Here is a 22,813-nt window from a genome sequence, read left to right on the forward strand (position 1 = left end):
TTGATGCATTGAAAAAATGTCCTCTGTTTCTCCTTTACTCTACAACTCTGGTAGAGAATGTGTGTTTTGTGTGTCTCTGAGAAGCAGACCGGCATGAAGAGAGGCTTCGGGTTTGTTTTCTCCGAGACAATGACAACACAACCAAAGCTGTGCTGACCAAACACCACACCATCAACGGGAACAACGTGGAGGTGAAGAAAGCTTTGACCAATCAAGACACCAGATCCAAGGTGTTACATTGAACAGCTCAGGGTAAAGGGAACCGTAAGAGCTTGGCACACACAAATTCAGTGGGCAAGGATAATTCTTTGGTTCCACCTTAAACAGCAGAATTCTCTATTTCTAGCTCATGAAGGAGCATCTTAATACATATGGAGATATAAACCACATATTTGCAGCACTGTTTCAGTTGCAAAAAGGTAAAAATGTAAATGTAAAAATGCCCTAATTTACTGAAGCAAACAGAAATGTGTATAATCTGTCATACAATATGTATACTAAGGCCAGCAGCAGACATAACGGCTAAGATTTTACATCTGAGAAAAGCTGTTGTAAAATCTGCATCTGCTTTTGTTGCTTCTGCTCAGAAAACCAGAGTAAAACCAGTTCCAAACAGTGAGTAACAGAGACAGAGAGAGAAAAAAACATTTTAAAAGATTCAATACAAAGGGTTTTTTTTTACCACAGCTTTCTGTTCAGCAAACAACATAGAAAAGCAACAATATAACAACCTGTTATTTCTCATAAATTTGTTTCATATAGTTGCCGCATACAAGATGAAATAAACATTTCCAGTTCCAAAACTGCCTTCCACAAAAAATCCATGTGCAGTAACAGAAAAAAATGTGTTTGCACTCATTTCAGATTTAGCAACCCTTACAGTAATTTGCAACAGGCTGAGTAAATATTACCTTTGCACTTTTTACTCACTAATAAAAAGCAATTTACACTGAGTTTTTTGAGTATACATCTTCAGATAATACATATGTATAAATCTTATACATATAAAGAGATATGTGCATGCATTACACTTGTACATATTCTGAAATATGTGTGCCCATTTACACATTTGTGTGCACATTCACAGACCTGTGTACACATAAAAATTAATGTGCACATTCATAAATCTGAGTATGCAGATTGAGATACAGTTACACAGCTCACATCGCGACTTATTTGGCCTCATACATTCACCCTTACTTTCCTCACAACTTACCAGACAGCTGCTCTCCTACTTGTTGGAATGATCTGAACAAGAACAAAAACACAGAGTCTTGGTTGGCCTGATAGCAGGCTGCCAGGAAATGTTCTAACTAAGACTGAACTAAGACTTTTATGTTGCGAGCATTAGAGGCTTTTAGTGCTGTTGTTGTGCAGTCCAGAGCGGTGATGAGCCGTTGTGCTGTTGTTGTTGTTGTTGCTCCTGCTGCTGCAGTTCTGTTTGCCCTTTGTAGAGGCCCTACTCTCCAGGTTGTGGACCTTGCCTTGCTCTTCTTTCATGAAGAGGTCCACCAATAATATCTTTTCCTTGTGGATCTGGAGGCTGATGTCTTTAGGGATGTCTGGAATTAGCCAGTCCACAACGTCGCTCATCAGCATCACAACATTCTGGAAACAATAAATTAAAGGGAACCATGTTATTTAAAAAAATGTTTTGTAAATTAAGTTAATTTCAAATTCCGACACAGTGGCAGTGTTTATAGACATTCAAAATTCTTCTAGCTGATGGCATTGTTTGCTTTTGTGGTCAAGAAGAGGCATCAGTATTAATTTCAGTCTGCTTCATGAGCAGCTAAAACCTCCTCAAAGGAGCTTTAAATAACTTAAATTGACAATGTTTCTCTTTTTGTCATTAATATTTTTCATATTCATAGGGAAGGCCAGAGAGAGGGACAAGAAAGGGAGGGGGGATTAGATGCACTATGGGGGGAATTGACTAAAGGATTGCACGGCTTTTGCACCAGCTAAACCTGTGCAAATGACCCGGGGCTGTCCGAGGCTCAACCCCGGCACATGGCACACTTTGTCCACATGTGTGGAGACATTCTGGGGCTGTTACACATGATGGGGATTATTAATTATTATTGCGTTTGAGAAAACTCTTACTGTGAATAACAGCGACAATTAAAAACAATTCAAGGTGGGTTATGTAAAAAGTGTTTTTAGGGATGGACATAAGATAAATCTACAGCTAATACTTATTTTTCTACCAATCTACCAATGCAGCTCTGAAACGTATGCATCTCAAAAAATATAAAACTTAAAGACACTTTTACTGAACCCCCCCCTCAAGGGACAGTACTGTACAGCACTGTATCCCTCCACACTGGTTGGGATGGGGGACAATAGGTATCTTCAAACAGAAGATGATATTATGAGCTGGGACCCAGGAATGCTCCCCTTCCATTCACCACGAATGTAGTCCCTGCCCCTAGAGACAAACCCTAGAGCTTTTCAATGATGACAGTATCTGCATTTTTATTGCTTTTTCTCTATTGTTGCTGACCCCGGCAGTCAGCCCTACACATGGGTCTGTATACGACTGACTGACTGAGTGAGTGAGTGACAGTACTTTCAGAGCCGTAGAGAGAGAGTTGCGACATCGCAATGGCGGATCATGGAGAATATTGGACCTTCACTGATGAGACTCTCTGTCTATAAGACTCTGGATACTTTGTTCAGGGAGTAGGTGGGGCTGTCCGTCCGCTGTCCTCACCTACTTCTGCAGAGCGCACCTGCTCTCAAACACGTTGTCATCGGCCTCATAAGGACAGTCCTTGTCCACATTGCGCTTCATTGCCCACAAAAGCGCACGTTGACCTGATGCAGTCAGCCACATACTAGGTTTTGGCCTAGTCTTGTTATTACTTGAGTAATTTATTGAATTTGCCTGTTTTGTGAGCTGCTGTAACGAGTACATTTCCTCTGTGGGGGATCAATAAAGCTTATCTTATCTTTTTTACCTTACCTGGAAAACAATAACAAAGGCCAGTCGGACAGCCAGCACAGCCCAGAATTCCTTGGAGATCTCATAAGGAGTGGTTGACCAAGGAGGTTCTCTGTAGTCCTTATACCTGTAGAGACATAAAGACATTTATGGTTTGGCATTCAATTGAAAAGTTTTAAAAACACCCCTGTACAATGTGAAATTTCCTTTAATATATTTATTTACAATGTTGCTAATAGGTTATTTACTCAGATGTGTGTAGAGGTATGTGGGATTATTCTTAAATGTAAGTTAAATGACAAATAATAGTCTTTGTCAGTGCATATTTAGACTTTGGACCACAGGACACTGGGAACTAGATGTGAAGTACAACAGCAGGAAATGTTTAGTGTGGATTAGCAAAAAACACATGTAGGATACAGCTAAAAGCCAGTAGTAAACATTGAAGGCTGAGGGTGAGAGTGCAGACAGTCAGCTCGAAGCCGCACCGAAGGCTGAGAATCATGAGAAAGAGCTCTCTCTGATCTCGGGTGTAAAATGCGGTGAAGCGCGAGGTAGATTAAGAGTTTGCACAATCAGTTTGATTAAGTATGTTCCATTCACCTGATTGAGTTTAAGCATTTTTTGCTGTAAACATGGATCTAGTAGTATCAGTAGGAACACCATAATATTGCGAGGACAGCAGCGAGTGGCACATCCAGGATGACTGATCTCAAACCTCACAGTGAACAGATATCATGACTCTATGGATTTTCTCAACATTGGTCTCACTTGATTCATTATACCAAGCAACACATTTGGAATGACACATGGTTATGTGATGAAATTGAAAATATTGAACTGATATGAATTTCCCACCTGCAGATCTCAACGGGGTACCCGAGGTGCAATGGATCCATGGTTTCTTTGCCATCCTGGAAGTGGCTGACATTAAAATAGGACAGCGTATGGTTGACAAATCCATGCATGGAGCCATCAGGGCTGTACATGTACTGGTAGACCATCCGAGGGATGAAGTCTGAGGTGAAGGAGATGACAAATGCCTGGGAAGTGTGCCGGGGGAGGTGGTGGGAGGGGTGAAGGTTCAGAGATTAGGGACAGAAATGGGAGTTAACAAAGGTTAATAGAGTATATGAGAGAGAATATGTGTGGGATGTAACAACATACAAGTTGAAATGAAACGATGCACAGGTCTGTAGTAGTTGGGTTGACAGTGTTTCATCACTCATGCAAGAGGCTACTCACAACATTGTCCTCACCTTTCTGACACGCATGGTCATCGGGATAGGGTCATCAGAGCCACAAGAATACAGGTGTGAATAAATGTAAAGCAACCGATGAACAGCAACGTGAGTGATTCAAAATTTGCTTATGAACATAGTCAAAATACTTTAAAGAAACTGGCCTGCCCCTCAAAATGAGAGGAAGCAGAAAAAAAGTAATCCATTCATTTTTTGTATAAAAGTGCATGTAGCCTCCTGCTTTCAAAAGAAAAGCCAATGCTGCAGTGCCTCAAACTTTTTAGGAGTATAGCTGAGCCGATCAGCCGTAACTTTATGTCAGAGGGTTATAAGGGGCCAAAAACATAGGCGATTGTTGTATTGTAATTGTTTAAAGGTAGTTAGGAGGGCAAAACTATTCAGTAATGGTATAGTAATATTTGTTTAAAAATATCTTAACACGTAACAATAAAATGTTCTTATCAGTGCAAAATCTTATTTAACAAATTGTGACATTGATGGAGTCATATAGAGCTGCAAAGTGCTGATACAAACTGAGGAAATTGAGGAACTTTAAAGAAGCAATTTACAGTAGTTGAAATGCAGCATGTGTATCAAAGGTAAGCTTAGGCCTATTCCATGGTCACACCAAATTTCCAGTTTTGGAGGCATCAGGTAGAAATCGGTCATAAAAAACAGCCATGCAAAGCTTCATGAGGGGAGAGAGACTATTGCTTATATAAACAATATTTCAAGGACAAAACAAAACAAAAAAAGCTTATCATTGATTGAGAAATTTTAAACCTAGCCTATGTAATGATTTTTTCTCATTACATGGACAATTTGTTAGTGGAGCGGGTTTTCATCACTGCATCATTTCAATCCAATGTGATAAAGAGCCAAGCCAAAAGAAAAGATGCAAAATACCTACAGATCTTAGAGTACATAGAAAGTATAGGTCAATAAATTCATGTTTTACTTACATTAATGATGACAGCCACCTTTGCTACCCCTCTGAGTATGTTGTACCATATACCTGTAAACATAACATCTATCAACTGCTTGTTTTTAGCAATAGGACTGATACAGCTTCTCTAAACTGAAGGATTTTGTTTCAGGAACATTTACTATTTGTTTTACTCTCAAGTACTTTCATGCATTTTCTAACTCTTTATGTATAAAATAAAACCCACCAATGTCTTTCGCTCTTGCAGCCACTGGTCTTCTCAGCTCAGCTACAAACTTCTTGGCATCAAGTCGTATCTCAATGATGTTGTTGAGCAGAGCAAAGAGTGGAGCCAGGGGGAAGGATGCCACGAACAATGTGACAAAACCGAACTGGATGACTGCACACAGGACAAAGTCATCACTGCTAATTGTCAGCTTCATACAATCTTCTTTTATTGTCTAGTGCTAGGGAAACAAAGCAGCGAGCGTGTGTAGTGCGTTTGTGTGTGTGGTACTGACTCATTTCCATATATTCAGGTGTTAACCCAGCAAATGGTTCCAGGAAGTGGTCGGTTTCATATCTCTGCAGCTTCTTCTGTCTCTCCTCTTCCTGAAAAGCCCCTTGCTTGGACCGAATGTAGCGAATCAGCTTCTTCAGCTTGCTGAGGAACAGTAACACCCATAAGCACACACAAACCAACATGATTGACTAAATAGAGACTCTGAGGGCTGGATCTTCTTGTTTTATGGTGTTCTTTGGAGCTTCATAATCACTGCCCTAGAGTCAGTACTGCACTTGTGATGTGTTTTGCTTAAGGATCCAGATGATGCATACTCACGGTATTCCAATCTCAAAAAGATTGTTCTGAATGAGCTGCTTTCCCAGCATGGTAATACTCAGCTGGATACACAGCTCCATCAGACAGCCACCATGTGCACACTGTAAAAAAGGAGTGTAAAAAATATTATTAACAAGTTGGCCTTAAGCAAAATGAAAACCTGTATTCAGTATATGGGTTTAAAGGATTGTTGATCAGTGTGAACAGTTTATTAAGGACAGCACTTGGCTTTGTGCTGAGCTTTCTGTTCGAGCAGATTTTCTATCTTAGGGGGGAATTCACTAAAAGATGCGTGACCTGCTAAACCAGTGAAAATGACATAATCAAATGCCTTATTCTTAAAGCACACGTAGAGGGTAAAATTGATCTCAAAAAGGTCAAACAGCGTCTCTGTGCTCCGGTGCCGTTTGTGCATGTTTTAATGAGCCACTATGCAGACATTTGGGGCAAATTTGGTCCCTTTCTATGCAAATGAGCCGCAAGGCAAAAAGCCACAAATTCACAAACAGCAGCGCTAATAGCACCGCGAAGTTAGAGTGAAAATATTACCGCCTGCATAGAGCTAGTGGTAACTGCAGTGCAGTATTATAAGGGCTGTCATGCTCTCAGTTTTCACTTATCATGACGACAATTTCACCGTTTGTGTGATCAAAAAATGTATTTGTTTACGCAGGACGGGGATTATTATATGGATGAGCTGCTATGGCGCACTCGTTTTGAAAAATGTAATTGCGTTACAGAGAGTTAACTAATTAACGCCTGGACTTTACAACTGTTAAAAGGGCTGCCCCCTCCTCTACCTGCTCATCACAGATCTGTGCATGGAGTTGAGATCCGTCAGTGTGCTACTAATGCCTGAGAGTGCAGCACCGCGCAGCAGAGAGTGGCAGCGCAGACAGCTTCTCCTCAATCAAAAACAAAACAAGAGCAAACTGCACAATTGCAAAATTTTATGGGTGTGTTTGCGCTTGAATACTATTAGTGCAATTTGCTTTGTGAATCTGACATTGAGATGGGGCAGATAGCCGGGGCAAATGATGCGCAATTTATGGTGCTATAATTCATTCTTTGTGAAAACCATATATATGAAACTTTTTTTATTATCCTGTCTTTGATTTTGATCACATGTGTAGAGGAACAACAGTTTACATGCCTTACACCAAAACTTGATGTGCGAGTTTATGCTATTGGTGTGTTGGATGAAGCTGTCAGTATAACTTAACTGCTACTACATCTGACTGAGGTAAGAGTGCACAATGTAAGTTTCTTCAAAGTGACGTACAAGGGTTTTTATTATTCTTATGAGCCTGTAAAAGCCACCTAAACTCTATTGCCAGTGCTTTATTAGAAGAGGTTTTGGTTGCAGATCATTTGTGTAAATCTTACCTCTTCCATTCTGTAGGATTCAAACACATAAAGGTAGCTGCCTGGTCTGCCCACCAATCTATAGGGAAGATTGGAGAGTTAGGAGCAGACATAAAGTGTCCATAAACATTTATCCTTTTCAGAATTAGTTTAAATTATTAAAGAGTAGTTTTAAGATTAAAGCAACAGAAAATGTAACTAAGATCCCAACATGAAAGATACAAAATGACTATGAAATATAATGAGGTTACTCACCTTCCTCTGAAGAAAGCAATGTAGATGATGGGGGTGAAAGCGTTGAAAAACTTCAGAATAAAAGTCTTGAAGATGAGTCTTTCCTCAAAACTCTTGTCTGTTTTAGGGACCTCTAAAAATAAAACAAAAAGGAGTGAATAGTAAAAGATTGGATAGAGTCTGTGATTAAATTATAAACCGTTTAACTGTACTGTTGGTACCACTGCACCTTACAGTATACACCGATCAGCCATAACATTATGACCACTGACACAGTGCATCACAGTTTGATGTGTAAGGGGCTGCGTAGAAGCAGACCGGTCAGGGTACCCATTTATAGACTGCAGAGTCTATAAATGATTTTGTTATTCACAGCCACAGGTACCGAATGCATAAGTCAAGTTTTTTCAGATAAAAAGAAAAGGGGCTCGCACGCTGAATGAAAGGGTAGCAGAAAATGATCTCAGTTTGTTAAAACATGTGACCTGGGTTAGTTAACATCCTGAGCCAGTTGAACACCCAACCTACCTAACACAGTGAGCCATCGTGCCACAGCTCCGTACACTTCGTCCAGTATGAGGATGACCACCAGGTTGATGATGGCTGCTGTGGTTTTAACCGTCAGTTGTACGTGGTTCCGTGTGGTCGGATTGGAGCTCATATGAAGAGCGGCTTTGGTGGAGATGCGGTAGAGGATTACACCAAACACAATGGCAAATGTAACACCGATCTGTGCAATGAAAAAGTGTTCAGCATTATGAAAAGAATACTGTGAAGGACATAATTTATAACGTAACTATCTTTTAGTCAATTGTTATTTATGTACAGTTCGTATGTGAAGGTTGTTCTTACCATTAACAGCATCATGACAATGTTAGTCATGTAGGCAGGGAGGCGGTCTTGGCATGTGAGCTTTTCCCTCTATAAATAAATAAAGGAATGAATCTATGACACACAAACACTGCAACATACAGATTTAGTTTAGTGACTGTTACTGTAAATGATGACAGAAAGCGGGGTTGAACATGGGAAGGACTACTACAGCAGAAACATCTTCATTTCAAACCTGATATATATTAAAACTGATGGAAAGCTGTTTCTTGAACTGCTACAGTTCTAACTGTAGTGTGACTGTTAACTTGAGATTGTTCATGTTATATTTCATGGCAACAACATTCACAAGAGTAGAGTTCAAATTAATTACTAATATAATATTTTTATTTATATAAAATCTGTGTAAAGAGTCAACGGAACCGTACAGCTATAAGCTGTGTCCCAGCTCAGAAGCTGCATCCTTCGAATGCCGTATTTGAAGGCCGATTGCGGTGCGTCAAAGGCTGTAACAATTTGATGGCTCCTTCAGAAGCAGCTGTCCTCCTTTTCCCGAACCATGAAGGATGCACCTGATGGATCCTTCGTGGCCCAACTTATCCTGACATTTATTACGTGCCAATTCAGACAAGATGGCGGACTCTCAAGCGGCCCAAGGAATACACTTTTAAATGTAAACGTTTTGGGTTTTAACTTAATGGACTAGCTAGTGTTACACAAAAAAAATGCCTTAAAACAAATTATCTTTAAAATAAGAAGGTAAGTTACATGACATTAGTTATGCTAGCTAGTTGTTGCTAGCTAGGCGACAGGAGCGGCATTTGGTGATGCAAGGATAAGGGCGGGAATAGCTGGTGACGCAAACTGGAAATCCTCTGTAGACCAGATGGTCTTATTTCAGTTCAGCTTAAGCGGTCTACACAGGCTATGAATGGCGCATCCTCCATGGACCGCATTCTTCGAAGGCTGCAGTCCCTGGATTGGGACACAGCTATAGAGCTTCTTGGGGACAGCATGCTTAAAACAAACACACAGGCTGACAGAATGGCAGGACAGCAAAACTAAATTGGCTTGACGATAATTTGCTATGGAGAATAAAATGTATAATGTCATTTTATTATTAATGAAGTCTGTAGCTATAAAATGCAGCTTTCACCTGATAATTTATTTAAAAAACTTTAAATTAGAGTTCAAGTTGAATGAATGGATTGTGGTGGTAAGTGTTGTGTTTAAAACCTTTAAAACACTGCAGATTTAAAAGTTTCTTTGCAGGTACAACAAACAAGTCATTTTGATACAAACTAGTGTGAGTAGCTTGGCTATTATCATTAGTAGTATTAGTTAAGTATTGATATTTACTGAATTTCACAACCATCTGAGTGGATCAGGAGTTTTGGTATGAGTATAAGTAAGCTCTGATGTTTTTGTGAAAAAATTACCTGTGAGTTTATGAATTAAAAGAAATAGGATTAAATAAGGAGGATTAAATAATAACAGATTGTGCCTCCAAACTAACAGACTGAAAAAGTATATAGAATCAGTGTAAACAGTTCACTATCTGCCACAGGAGAAAACATAAAGTCAAAGACACAAAGACACTCCTAATGCACACGCTAAAGGGTTTGAAGCACATATAGGTAAAAAAAAATAAATGAATAGAAATTTAAACATGCAAATTTGTAGACCCTACCACATCATTACCTTGTGTCGTATTTTCTTATCTTTGCTCAGAGACTTCTGCATGACCCTGAATTCATATTCAGCCCTGGGGTGGTCCTGTGATGGTGACATGGACACAAATGACAGACATACAACGTGAAACACACACAGGAAAAGTTAAATGGAGTTGATTATTTAAAGCCCTATTTAAAACAAGCTTTTGAAAGCACTTGTAGGCATAGACTTCTCCTCCAGGTTTCCCAAGGAAAAAATGTCAGCACTTAAAGAGAGGAAATATCAGTGTACAGCTTTAAGTTATTGTGGGCGCAGTTTATGGAGCCTGGGACGGGTAATTGTTTGTGATTAACTATTTAATTAAACTCCTTAAAAATGTTGTATTAAATTAATATAAATATCTTAAAATATCACTGTTGTTGCACAATTTAGAAATTTTAGAATTTCTGAGGCTGTAGTTTATGTGTTGTTCTACAGGAGAGAAAAAATGGATATCCTTATTGTCTTATTTTGTCATTCTCCTGTAGTAGCACGATATATGTTTTTTGTGGCATCCATCCCAGACTCCTTTCAGCGTGACTGTGAGAGAGAAAAGCAGCAGTGATAAAGCTTGCAAAAGAGATTTTGATATGAAGCACAGATGAAGCACTTTGGTCTCTGGTGTGATGTCTCACACCAAGAGTGCATTAGTGTTTGAGAAAATGAGCCTACAGCATTTACTCAATTCTAACATTTTATAATGTGACTTAAGTTTCTTCTTCATACTTTCCTGAAAGTAACATGTTAACGTAAACATGATCTTTTTTCTTAACCTAAACAAAGCTTTTAGTGGCTTAACAAGACACCAAACTGTGACCATTTTCTGTGAGGTGTCGGCACCAAAAATAAGAGGTTAGGTTTGGAAAAAGATCAGGGTTTGGGCCGCACAACGCGCCAACGTTGGCATCTGGTTTCACACGTCACACATATGAAACCGAAAGAGCTTTCTGGACAAAAGCCCTTAAGGCTGCCAGGCAACATTTGATGAGTTAGTACTGCATTGCTGACTGACTATTTTAAGTTACAATCTCGAAGATCTCAGTTTCGTTCTCTTTTTAACAATGAGTCCAACCTGGCTCCAATCACAGAGCCAGCTTTTTTCACCAGTTTGTCCAGTTTTGTCTCAGGATGTTTAGTCTGTATCCTGGAGAACTTCACGGCAGTTGCCTTGGGTGGGATGTACACAAGTATTGTTATGACTGAATTCTCTTGGTACACAGTATGGTCACATATCGACTGCCAATAATTCAATATCTGGACAACATATCTTCTCCTTGACAGCAACACGAGCAAGACTACACCAGCTCTGGTCCACACACAAAGCCAGACCCCTTCTTTTTATCTTGCCACTAGCTTTAGCATCTCTGTCTGACCGTATGAGACTGAAGCCAGGTAGATCCACGAAAACTGCACTCACGGTATACTTTCTGAGTCTTCACCAATATCTCCAGCTCATCACCTTTGTTTGGCAGAGAGTTGACATTTCCCATGATGACTGATGGCAGAAAGGGATTATGTCTCTCCGTTGAAGCGCATGTTGTAGAATGCAAGAAAAGAATGCTTTGGCGGCACCTTTGGTGATTGCTGGAGCACACTTGCCAGATAACCAGACAGTGTTGCATGTGTGACGTCTACGGTTGGCTCCTTTTGTTACGGTTGTAACTCTTGTTACCCCGACCTGTTTGTTGCTTTCCGGGGCACTTCAACCTCGGTTTAGCTGTTGCTGCGAGAAGGAAAGAAATCTGGGCTCTGTTGAGCTAGCAACACGTATCGCCTCTTCCTCGTTCTTCCTCCATCCGACTAGCTACCCTGCATCGTTACAATATATAGATTATAACTTTGTGACTATTTCACAAACTTCGCTCAGTATGGTTCAGTATAGTAGAGGCTCCACTTGTAGAAGATTTAGGCACGGATTAGCAAGTGTCCTACATTACAGTAGGACAATGATCCATTGCTTGGTGTCAGGTCTTTGCAAGCAAGCAATCTATCTAAGTGCACTATCCTTGGAAATAAGTGTTTTCTGAGGGCATCCAAGACAGAAGTTCCAGCTTTGTGAGGCTGATGACACAGATTTGACACATATAGTCAGGCTCAGCACTTGAGAAACGTCACTGTACTGTTGTATGTTTACATTTGATAGTGGATGACATCATTTTCAGAAGGCATAAAATAAAGCCATAAAATGATGTATTAGGATGATATATGAAGACAGAGGTCCTATGAAAATATAAATAAAATAAAAGTTTGAAAAACAACATCAACAGCTACTAACTACTACTACTGATGAAGAAAACATATTTTATATTGTTCACTATGTTAGTAGAACAAAGACTACATGTGCCAAATGTAACACTGTTGTGACAGAAATTTAGTGTGATGTGTTAAGAGGGTGCAGCAGCAGCAGCAGCAGCAGAAGGTCTACAAAAAGTAAAGAGAGGAGTTTATTTGGTAATAGGAATGTATCCAAACCTTAAGAGCTTCCTGTGAAAAATAAACCAAGAGAGAAAGAGAGGGAAGGGTTGGACAGAAAGATGGGGAGGTTCACTTCACTTCATGTTTAAACTGTGTAGAGAAGTTTGACGTATATGTAAATGTGCAATAAACTGAAGAGAATCACAAAAACATGGATGAAAATGGACGAAAACATTTCCTGCTCTAGATCATTTTTAGAGGTGATGTCTTTGACCATCTCTGCCTGTACACAGGTATTTTTCAAAACAGTTCCTTCGTTATAAAAAAAAATCCCCGTCCAAACGAAAACGCAAAAACACAACAGAAACGCTGTCATGAGATTGCCACACCAACAGGCAGCCATAAAACCCAGTCATACAAAGAAGAAAAAAAAGAAAATCACGGCCAATCAAAAGTCTGAAAAAAATCTATTGCTGGAAGTAGTGCATCCTGACGCCTCTGCTCCTCAATATAGTGGAAGAGTAACTCTCATATATGTGTAAACATGGAAAAAGTCATGTTCGCAAGGTTAGAAGCATCACTGTTTTTGACAAGTCCGTCATTTTGCAAGGAATGTCGCCTCATTTGTGACGCCTCACAGCCTGACGTCACAACCAAAAACACTGTTTACTCCGTCTCCATGGAAACGGAATTTCTAAAAGTCTTCACACTGAGTTTTACAAGAGATTCGTTTTGAGTGACCTGAACCGGCGTTTGTGTGGACGAAAGACCAAAACGCAGAGAAAGCTACGTTTTGAAAAATATCCGTGTACGTGTAGACATGGCCTTATGGTCTTATGGTACAGTGGTTATGGCTATAAGCTGCTGTAAGAGGTAAATGTATTTGTATTGGAAACCTCCATTTCCAGGTCATGGGAAGGAGAATGGATACATTTCCCGGATCAAACCTGATTTTATCTCGAACAACTAACTTTTACAGGGGGTGATGTATTTTTTCTTATAACTAAAACCTGTAAAATACCCTGAAAGACTAAAAGGATAAACCTGGCTGGTTCCGTTCTTCTGGGAAGGAATCCAAATTTTGAATAGTATATATAAAAAAAAGAGGTTTAAAAGGTGTGGCAGCTTGTATATGGAGTAAAACATATGTATAGTAGATCTTTCAGTTTTTTGTTTTTTTTTAATAAGTGTTTCACATCTCTTTTTTTCCTAGGTTTTCAGAATTCATTGTCAGTGTTGCCTGCTGTTACCACCAACCTCTTCATCTTCAAACCCAGTCAGGTCCCATTCATGGTTCAGTCTCATCTGCCTCCTCTTCCAGTGCTCCATGAACATGGCAGCTGTACACCAAAGAAAATTAGACAAATACACGGATGAATATTCACACTGTATACTGACACTGAAATACAACTCATAAGGTTATTTTGTATTTTTCAGTGAGTTGATGTGTGTTTCCTCACCCCAGAGAGCCATGAATATTGAGAAGAAAACAGTGGCCGGGTTGTCAAACAGGTGGCTGGCCCGAGCGGTTCCACAGGCGGTGCTGAGTTTCCAGTAGCTGCACACTCGGTCACACAGAGGACACATGGTGATGTTGTTCCTTGGATGGCAGATCTCCATGCTGGAAAACAACAAACATGTGCGCACACACACACACACACACACACACACACACACACACACACACACACACACACACACACACACACACACACACAGATGATATTTCCTATTTCTTCACATGATAATGATTTATGTTAGATTTACTCTTAAAACAAGACAATGCAAGAGTTGTTGCAACTTGGGGAGCCCCTACAGTTTCATAGTGAAACTCACTAATTCACCAAAGACTTAAAAGTCTGAGATTTACTCTTGTCTGGCTTCATCATTGCTAGATCACAGTTTTTTTTAAGACCATTTGCAGGAGATCGACTCACTTAAATGACGTTACAAAGTCCAGGAACAGGCGTTTAGGGCAGGGATGAAATAGGTGCTATTATCCCTACTACAAGTAAGTTACCATCAAAGTGATATTATTGAAGTTATTATTAAAAGTTTAAAAAGACGTCATAACGGTCATTTGCCTGATTTAGGACGGTGATGGGTCATTATTGTGGCCGGATCTTAAACAGATGCTGTCACAAATAATCATTGGTGCTCACTGGCCCTTGATTCTGGACACATACATCAGAGTCAAGAAATAAGCAGGAGGCAGCATCCATCACCCTGAACACAACTTTTAAGAACACAAACTGAACACAACATTTATCAAAAAACACAGTCAAACAGCTGCAGAGATTCATAAACTTTCAGCCAGTTCAGGTACTAACTCTTTCTGGTAATGTGCTGTTGCTCAAAGATCCCTAAAGTATAAAAATAACTTTTATTTTGAAATCCATTTTTTCTCTAAAGTGATATTGGCATAACAATCTAATGTATGTTCCCCCTTCAGTAGCAGAAGTATTTCCATAGAGATATTGTGAGATGGCATGATACAATGAACTTAGACAAACACACAAATAGTATATATTTAAGATATTTAAAAAAATATATTTATTTCATAATATTAATAGCAACGCTTTTAATTGTGTTTTCAAGATCTGAAAATATTGTAAGACTATGATCAGCAGTTTTTCCTACAATTGTTAGTTTCCATGTAGAGATTTCTGTTCAGCAGTCTCATAGAAGCAGTCCTCTCCCTGAAGCTGTACCCTGCTGAACACAGTTGGGACCACTCAGAAGCAGACAGACAGGTGGCCTGCTTTGTCTTACTGTGTGGTTGTGGGCCAGATCACTGTGACATTAACACTTTTAATGAGCGTGTGTGGTGCGTGTCTGCAGAGTGTGCAAACGTGTGCCGGCAGCATGTGTCATAATATCCTGTGGATGATAAGAAGCAGGGAGAGGAAGGAGAGGAGGTCGTAGTTTCTCAACTCATTCATCAAACTCTTTCTTTTTTTTTCATCTGTTCATCCACTTTGACTTTCTTTAACTTTATAGGGTTTACATTGACAATTTATTTTGACTATTTTTTATTTTTCTCTTTTAGACTCTTTTTAATTCATTTACCTAAAAGAATATTCTAGTTGGGAATTACATGCATTTTATTTCTGAACAAAAGTGAGATTAATATCAATCTCATGTCTGTGTGTTGCATACAGAGCACCATTTCACAACATCACCTTCAAGGGAAATTCCAAAAAATTAAAATGCTGACCCTATTTTTTTTACATAGTTTGGGGTCCAATTGACTAAGAGGAACAAATTGTTTCAGAGTTGCTCCAGTAGATAGCTTCAGCCAGCAGCTTAGAAAAGGGTTGTGATGGCTGGAACATATTCCTGGGCGCCACATCAAATACATACTTTAACAGTGCTTGTTTTGCTACTGACAGCCTCAGATCAGAAACAGCAGTTACACCGCTCTTTTTAAAGTCACCAGACTCCATCGACAAAAACAGTAATGTTACACTGCAGCACATTGGAGCTGCTTGTCGACCACTGCCTGAATCAGTTAGTTTGTTAATGTTATTATTTTGTTCCATAATTCGGGGGTTGAATCCAAATTAACCATTTAAAACATCCAAATCACACCTCTACCAACATGTTGCTGCAGCCACAGAGAAGCATGTGCTGTTAGTGTCTGGTTAGTCAGCCATAAAGTGTCTACATGAGATCAGGTTGCAGCTTAATAGAGTTGGTCAGACTGTGAAAAGCAAGATACCTGCTTGGAGCCAGGCTTAAGTTAATCAAAACATTAACTGCTGATTATTACAATATCATAATTTATAATATATGTATGCCTAAAACTTATCAAATAAGAATTGTTCACATAAATAAGGCAAAAGTTAGACCTTTCAATGGACAGACAAGTTGTTCAATTAAAAGGTTTAGCTCCATGTTTATTCTCCTTAATAGTAGCTAATTGTGCATGTGTGTGTGTGTGTGTGTGTGTGTGTGTGTGTGTGTGTGTGTGCATGCGCGTGTCTTTTGAGTTTGTGTATGTATGTTTACCTCGGTATATTGTCATCAACTGTTGCACATCCATACAAAAAGACGATGACCCCCACAAGAGAGGCAGGAATCAGCATCTGGGTATACAGACCCAGCCAAGCAAAGTACAAACCAATCTTCTCACCAAAGTACTTCCTATAAAAAACAAAAGAAGCACATTATTGAGATTACTGAGACAAAACCACCATGCTGGTATCAGCACATGGGAATCTTAACTGTACTTATTAGCTTGTCAAGAATCTGCAGGTGAAAGACCAAGAGGAGGCCTTCTGGTTTCTGTATTTTTAGTCTGAGTAGTATTGACCAATCACATTTGAGCTTTGGATGTATCCAGGAAACATGGAATACTACAGAACACTTTGAACATTACACTTTCAGAAGTCGATGGGTTCTGAGCTTCTATTAATACAAATGATTGGCCATATAGAATTATGTCCGTACCTCACGAGTCCGATGGGCTGGTACTTGTAGAAGACACTGTAGTTTGCCCACTCTTCATACAAAAGCTGAGGAAGACAATCAGTATACTGTTGCATTATTTGTTCAGGTTTATAAAGCCTTTCACCTTTGTACATTTCTCTTTAGTGGAAGTTTCATTTCCTGTTTCCTCAACAGTGAACAGTGACTTCGTGTGTACACCATATATTCACCTCTGTACAGATCATGCATGTCATCGTTGTGAAGAATGAAAGTCTCACCAGATTCCCACATTGAGAGGAGGGACAGTTGTTGTCTGAAAGCTACACACTGCTAATTGGATTGTATAGTTTATATAGTGAACACAGATGAGCTAGAAGGTAATTTGACTGAGTATAAATCTAAAAAAGTTGAATAACAGGTCTAAAACTATTTTTTATTTTTTTAACCTATATTGGCTTCTTCAATTAGCTTATTTTAACGTTATTTTATTTAACGTTGATGAAATGCAGAGGCACACATTTAGGATGATGTCTAATGAATTAATTCATGTCTAATTGATTATTTAACTGGGCATATATAACTATTCAAAGCTTGTTTTTCTTTAATGGCCAGAATTCTGGAATATTAACGGCCAAATTAATACATACATGAATTGGAGTGGTGCAAGATTATTTTGTTGTGCTTGTGTGTGTCTCATTGTGGGCTCTACATGTGAAAGTGAATAAGACTTTAAACACTTGAGTGTGACGATTGCTTCCATAAATATAGAAATTAATTTCTCACCTTTCTGTCATTGGGCTCTGCGCTCTCTTCATTAATATCTCCCTGAAAAGGAAAGAGCAACACTAAAGCCAGTTACTTAACACACGATCTGGAAACTGGAAACCAGGGTTCATCATGTGACATTTGAAGAAAAGGTGAAGCTGCAGTAGTTCTTAAATGCTGCCATCTTTTCACCTCATCTTCTAGTGGCCATCTTTCAAAAGTGACAGAGCAGCTTCAAAACATAAGCATATAAAGATCTAGTACAAGCTATAATACTCTTTAAGTTCTTTCAAGTTCAGTACAACTCACATCATGAAGAGGGTAAGCTGCTGTGTAGACACCACTACCAAGGAGGCTGGTAATACCTGCCGAGGGGAAACAAACACATGCCGGTGTTACTGTGGGTTCTGCACCTATAACCTGGTGTAGCATGTTCAGGTGGCCATCTTGGATTTAAGGTCAAAAATAGGTCATCGAAAAGTCACAAATTATGAATATCTTGAGCTAAATTCCATCCTAGGCCAAACTATTGAAAGGATTAATATCCACCATGGCCAATGGCAGCCATTTGTGTTTGGGGATTTAAGGTTCTATATTTTTCTGGTGGGCAGGGGGACCCAATTTGTTTATACAACTTTATTGATAACAAATCCCCTGAAAAATTTCCTCTCCACAGTCATGAAATTTATGGATATGACCTGAACAATTAGCAAACATAAGTATAAAGTTACTCTGATCTTGTGCAATGACAAGACATTAGAGAGACAGAGATCCAAACCTACCCATGCTGTACTTGGCCTTGCATTTTGTTCTTTTGAGTATTTCATAAACCTGAAAAAGAAAGAACTGAATGTAATTTAAGGCTGTTGAAGAAAATATTCAACAACCCAACCATTCTTAGCTTCAGTGACTAAAAGGTTTTACAAAATGCATGTCTAACAAACAACTTCATGGTGATGATGATAAATGTCTGTCTGTAATAAGGAGCTTTAGTGGACTTACCATTGAACTCCTAGTTTTACTATCAAAGAAGTAATCTTTGTCTGAGAGGTCAAACCTGTTCATACACACAAAAACAACAGTCGACACAACATTTTTGAAAACATTGGAATAACAACAAACTCGCAGTTTTACAGGCATGTTAAGCTACAAATATTTACATCAAAGTGTTAAAGAGTGTACTCACAGGTGCTGCTTTTCCCTTGAGAAAGTGTGTGACAGGTGTTTATAGTTCTTTGACTGATGTTCCTCAACTTGAGGGTGGAGAGGCTCCAGAACTTTACTGACCAGAGAGCTGATCTTCTCCATAACACTGCCCGACTGCTTCACCTCGTACACCTAGAACTCACACAAAACACAAAAACACATTTTAATCAAGGTTTCTTGAAATATTGAAAAAAAAATCCTCATAGTTTGAAATTATTTCACCAAGCTAAAGATTTTTAACAGCCCATTCAAAGGACCAACATTAAATACCATAAAACATTGTCATTCATTGTTTTGGGGGCATCTGCATGTTGATCCGTTACATTTACAAACACATTTCACAGTGATTCATAATAGTGAAAGTGAGGAAAAGAGCAGCAACTAATTATGACTTTTACAAATAAAATCATCATAAAAAGGCTTTTATCCTTGTTCCCAAAACATTGAGTTTTCTGTTTTGTTGTTGTGTATTCTGAAAGGGAAGGGTTTATGTGTTACTGTAAAACTGTAATGCATGGAAATTTGGAAATACCTAATATACATACATCCAATAGAATTTGTCTTGGACCAAATCAGTTTATTGTAATTTAACAGTCCTTCCACAAAGTTGCGATGTTGCGATCCCGTAAATTAATGCAAAATCAATTGGTTGGTTTCTCGACTTTGCAATTTTGGCCAAATGCCGCAACTTTTCTGCAAATTTGACCAACTATCCTATTTCCCTACGCATGTGAAGTCATTTAGGTCACCAAACTAATTTATTTGACACTCAAAATATCGATCCCTTGAGATCTGCAATGTTGTATACACATCAGATCTTTTACTGCATCTTTAATATGTTTTCAACATTGCATGCTAGAGATGTACTTTTTTAGTGTGTGTGAAGCAGACTGCAGCGCCATTCTAACGAGGATCCGGTGATTGTTTCCCTTTCATGAGCGACCTAATCAGGCCTCTAACTACAGTGTCCTTATTGAGAGTCTATACCGTCAATCCATAATGATAAATCTATACTTGTTCTCTTCTTTGAACATATAAATAGCATTTAATGTGCAGGCACAGTGTAAAATGAGAGTTTAACTGCTTGACTTTAGTGTCAATGAGTGTATTACACATTTTATTTGGCCTCTTGTCACAAAAATCAACTGGAAGTGATGTCAGAAGTCAAACAGCTCGCTCAGCTAATAGATGGTTTTAATGGAGCGTTTGTCCCAGTCACTCACAGTGGATGAAGAAATAAGCCTCAAACAGCGCAACTTGCATTGCAACCTTTTAACAAAGCTGCCGCGAAATCAGGCAACTGAAGCCGCAGCAACTACAGAAAAAGCCTGCGAAATTCTAGAGGGACTGAATACCGAAAAAAATCCCTAAAAAGACAGTGAAAAATGAAAGTCTTACCTTCTTCGTGGGCATCTTTAGCTTCATTAACTCTGCCTCTCGACACAGAACGTTCCAGGGAGCGTGAATCTTCACAAAGGCAACTCCTGGGATTTTGGTCTGAAGGACAAACAGTAAACACGGCTCAGTTATACCAACCAAAAATATGTTTTGATGTCATCAGAAATGCAGAAAAGACGCTTTAAAAAATAAAAAACAGAGCAGATCTTTTCATGTAAAAAAAGAAAAAAAAAAGAACCTGTTTTCATCCTTGTGATAAGCTACACCTGGTTTGCAGCAATGCCTTTGTTGACCAACATGATAAAAATCCAGGTCATATCCTGGAAACGCTTGTCCAAGGAGTTTCAAGTTTATGAAAACTGAGCTCGATCCATGCAATGTGTCTGCTGTTTTTACGCCAGGTGTGAGGAAAGATTATGTGATTTGTCATCACTGAAACTTGACTCCAGCCTCTCTACAACATTGTACCTGGCTAAGCAAAGTGTGCATCACCACCGGGGATCACTAAACCACCACACAAACTAGTTGGTGACACACATCTGCCCTTTTGCCCAGTTTTAGGAAGGTGGGAATCCACTATGTGGTACTGGCAATCTCAGCTCAGACGCTACATGTCTCTGCTGAGGGGAGTCTTATTTTCTATTTATACGCTGGCATTAGGACATCTTATACATAGGCAGAATATCAGCTTACACCTTTACGCGGCTGATCCACAGATATATCTAAGCTGCAACTCTGCAAATTGTTTTACAAGAAATTGGCCGCCTCCTAAATTTTTGAAGTTGTTCCCGTGTGGATGTGTCGGAAATTCTTGTAGTTATTAATAAACAAATCTGAGGCCAACCTGTCTCAAAAGGATGTTCACTCATAAAACAGACTCAGTGTTAATTGGTCACATAAAAACTTGCCTGCATGATGTTTTTTAGCAACTGGATATTCTTCCTATAGTATATATAAAAGTGACTCTGACGCAAGTAACAGTCGAAAAACACATATGACTAATAGAGCTGTGTGAGCGCTTTCTGCGCTGCTTTTGTTTACATTTTCCAGGCCCAAAAAATAAAGTGAGTGATACATGTGACTGTTAAAGAAAGATGTTTTGTTAAAAACCACCACTTAAGCATGTTCGGGACAAAATCAGCGAAGAGATAAGAGGTACGGTTTTGTCCACACGGGGCGCCAAACTCGACACAAAGCGAAAGTTCCTCACTGGAGCTTTAACAAGTCATATCGAAGGACCAAAACCAAGGATCAATTGCCTGACCAAGTATAAGGAGATAGAGCAACACATTGTTGGGTTTAACACCAACCTTCTCATTTCAGCATAAAGCTTAAAGAGCAGCTCCAGTCATGTTTTAAGACATAAAGTGCTCTGCTTGAAATAAGAAATTGTGTCTGATATGTTTTTTCAGCATAATACGCTTAATTACCTGGTAATAATCCTCGCTAGTCCCCGCCTACTATGTAAATTTACAACTTATCTCCTTCGTAGATAAGCCGGAAACAAACATGTCTCGGCCATTGTTTAGCGGCAACTTGTTGAAACTTAGCTAGCTTGAAATTTAGTAATTAGTAGTTACGTTAACGTTATTAGTCAGAAGTGAGTTTGCAAGAATTACGATGGCGGTTATAGCGTGTTGTTCAGCCTGTCCTTGGTACACTGCAGTTTAAAAGCAGACAGGCCCAGCCATGGAGATGACTGCTTATGTTACCCCTGATATGTCTTGTAGCACATGAAGAACACCACATGGAGATGTTTACAAGGTTAAACACTGGATTTTTTGACTGGAGGGTGTCTTTAAAAATAAAAGTTACTGATCGGCACTGTTACTGTTTTAAATGAGGGTAAATTATCATGTGACATCATGTTATGTTAGTCAAAGCTAGAAAAATGTCAGCAATAACTTTTTTCCTCAGATATCATGTATAATTTTTTGATGCACTGGTATCAGAAGGGTAACTTTGTATCGGCCAATAAGCAAGTCTAGGTATCGCAATCGTTTTCAAATGAAAAACATGGCATCAGAACATTATGTGTGTGGGGGCTCAGGACTGTCTCTTTCTGTGTGTCCTATATGTCTGCAAACTTTGTTGTGGGACTTACCCATAGTTCATAGCAAAATTCAGGTAAAGAGTGATATAACAAAAGTGTGACTCTTTCAACTGGGTGGACTGTGGGTTTGGACAGCCCTCAAATCTCCCAGTGGTTGCAGGAGCTTACCCACAAAGTCCTCGCATTTTTAATACTAGTGAAGTCTGGACTTTTGGATTCAGTCCTAATATTTGATGCCATCCATGAACACTCATCTTCAGGGATTTTCTGTTGGAGCAGCTACACTGAGACTTAGAGGTTGATTTATCTGTTTTAAATGAAACACTCTCGTATCTCCTGACAGCTGGGAAACACATGGGTAGAAGATTGCTAATACTCTGGTATGTCATCAGTACACTCATGTTTCTTGTTGAAGTCAAATACATGCTCTTTTAGCAGCTCGGGTCAG

At 39.2% G+C, this 22,813-nt stretch overlaps 1 protein-coding gene across 1 annotated transcript in view; it reads right to left on the reverse strand.

Annotated features, from left to right (window-relative positions):
- LOC138613395 (anoctamin-1-like) overlaps window positions 1-22,813 on the reverse strand; it is a 33,599-nt gene continuing 10,786 nt past the window's right edge. The window contains exons 4-26 of the mRNA XM_069687061.1: window positions 20,313-20,411; window positions 18,895-19,046; window positions 18,711-18,765; window positions 18,491-18,539; window positions 18,018-18,073; window positions 17,727-17,768; window positions 16,965-17,029; window positions 16,524-16,658; window positions 13,973-14,133; window positions 13,770-13,852; window positions 12,570-12,581; window positions 10,086-10,160; window positions 8,406-8,474; window positions 8,082-8,283; window positions 7,575-7,686; window positions 7,341-7,398; window positions 5,955-6,055; window positions 5,635-5,777; window positions 5,361-5,513; window positions 5,151-5,203; window positions 3,806-3,990; window positions 2,969-3,074; window positions 1-1,608 (exon numbers count right to left, since the gene is read on the reverse strand). Of these exons, the coding sequence (XP_069543162.1) occupies window positions 1,348-1,608; window positions 2,969-3,074; window positions 3,806-3,990; window positions 5,151-5,203; window positions 5,361-5,513; window positions 5,635-5,777; window positions 5,955-6,055; window positions 7,341-7,398; window positions 7,575-7,686; window positions 8,082-8,283; window positions 8,406-8,474; window positions 10,086-10,160; window positions 12,570-12,581; window positions 13,770-13,852; window positions 13,973-14,133; window positions 16,524-16,658; window positions 16,965-17,029; window positions 17,727-17,768; window positions 18,018-18,073; window positions 18,491-18,539; window positions 18,711-18,765; window positions 18,895-19,046; window positions 20,313-20,411 (2,427 nt within the window). The 3' untranslated portion in view covers window positions 1-1,347. The remainder of the gene's footprint in view (window positions 1,609-2,968; window positions 3,075-3,805; window positions 3,991-5,150; window positions 5,204-5,360; window positions 5,514-5,634; window positions 5,778-5,954; window positions 6,056-7,340; window positions 7,399-7,574; window positions 7,687-8,081; window positions 8,284-8,405; window positions 8,475-10,085; window positions 10,161-12,569; window positions 12,582-13,769; window positions 13,853-13,972; window positions 14,134-16,523; window positions 16,659-16,964; window positions 17,030-17,726; window positions 17,769-18,017; window positions 18,074-18,490; window positions 18,540-18,710; window positions 18,766-18,894; window positions 19,047-20,312; window positions 20,412-22,813) is intronic.

This window comes from Semicossyphus pulcher, unplaced genomic scaffold (assembly GCF_022749685.1).
Source record: "Semicossyphus pulcher isolate SPU_LCO1_2020_fin unplaced genomic scaffold, fSemPul1.0.p SCAF_8, whole genome shotgun sequence".
Lineage (NCBI taxonomy): Eukaryota > Metazoa > Chordata > Actinopteri > Labriformes > Labridae > Semicossyphus > Semicossyphus pulcher.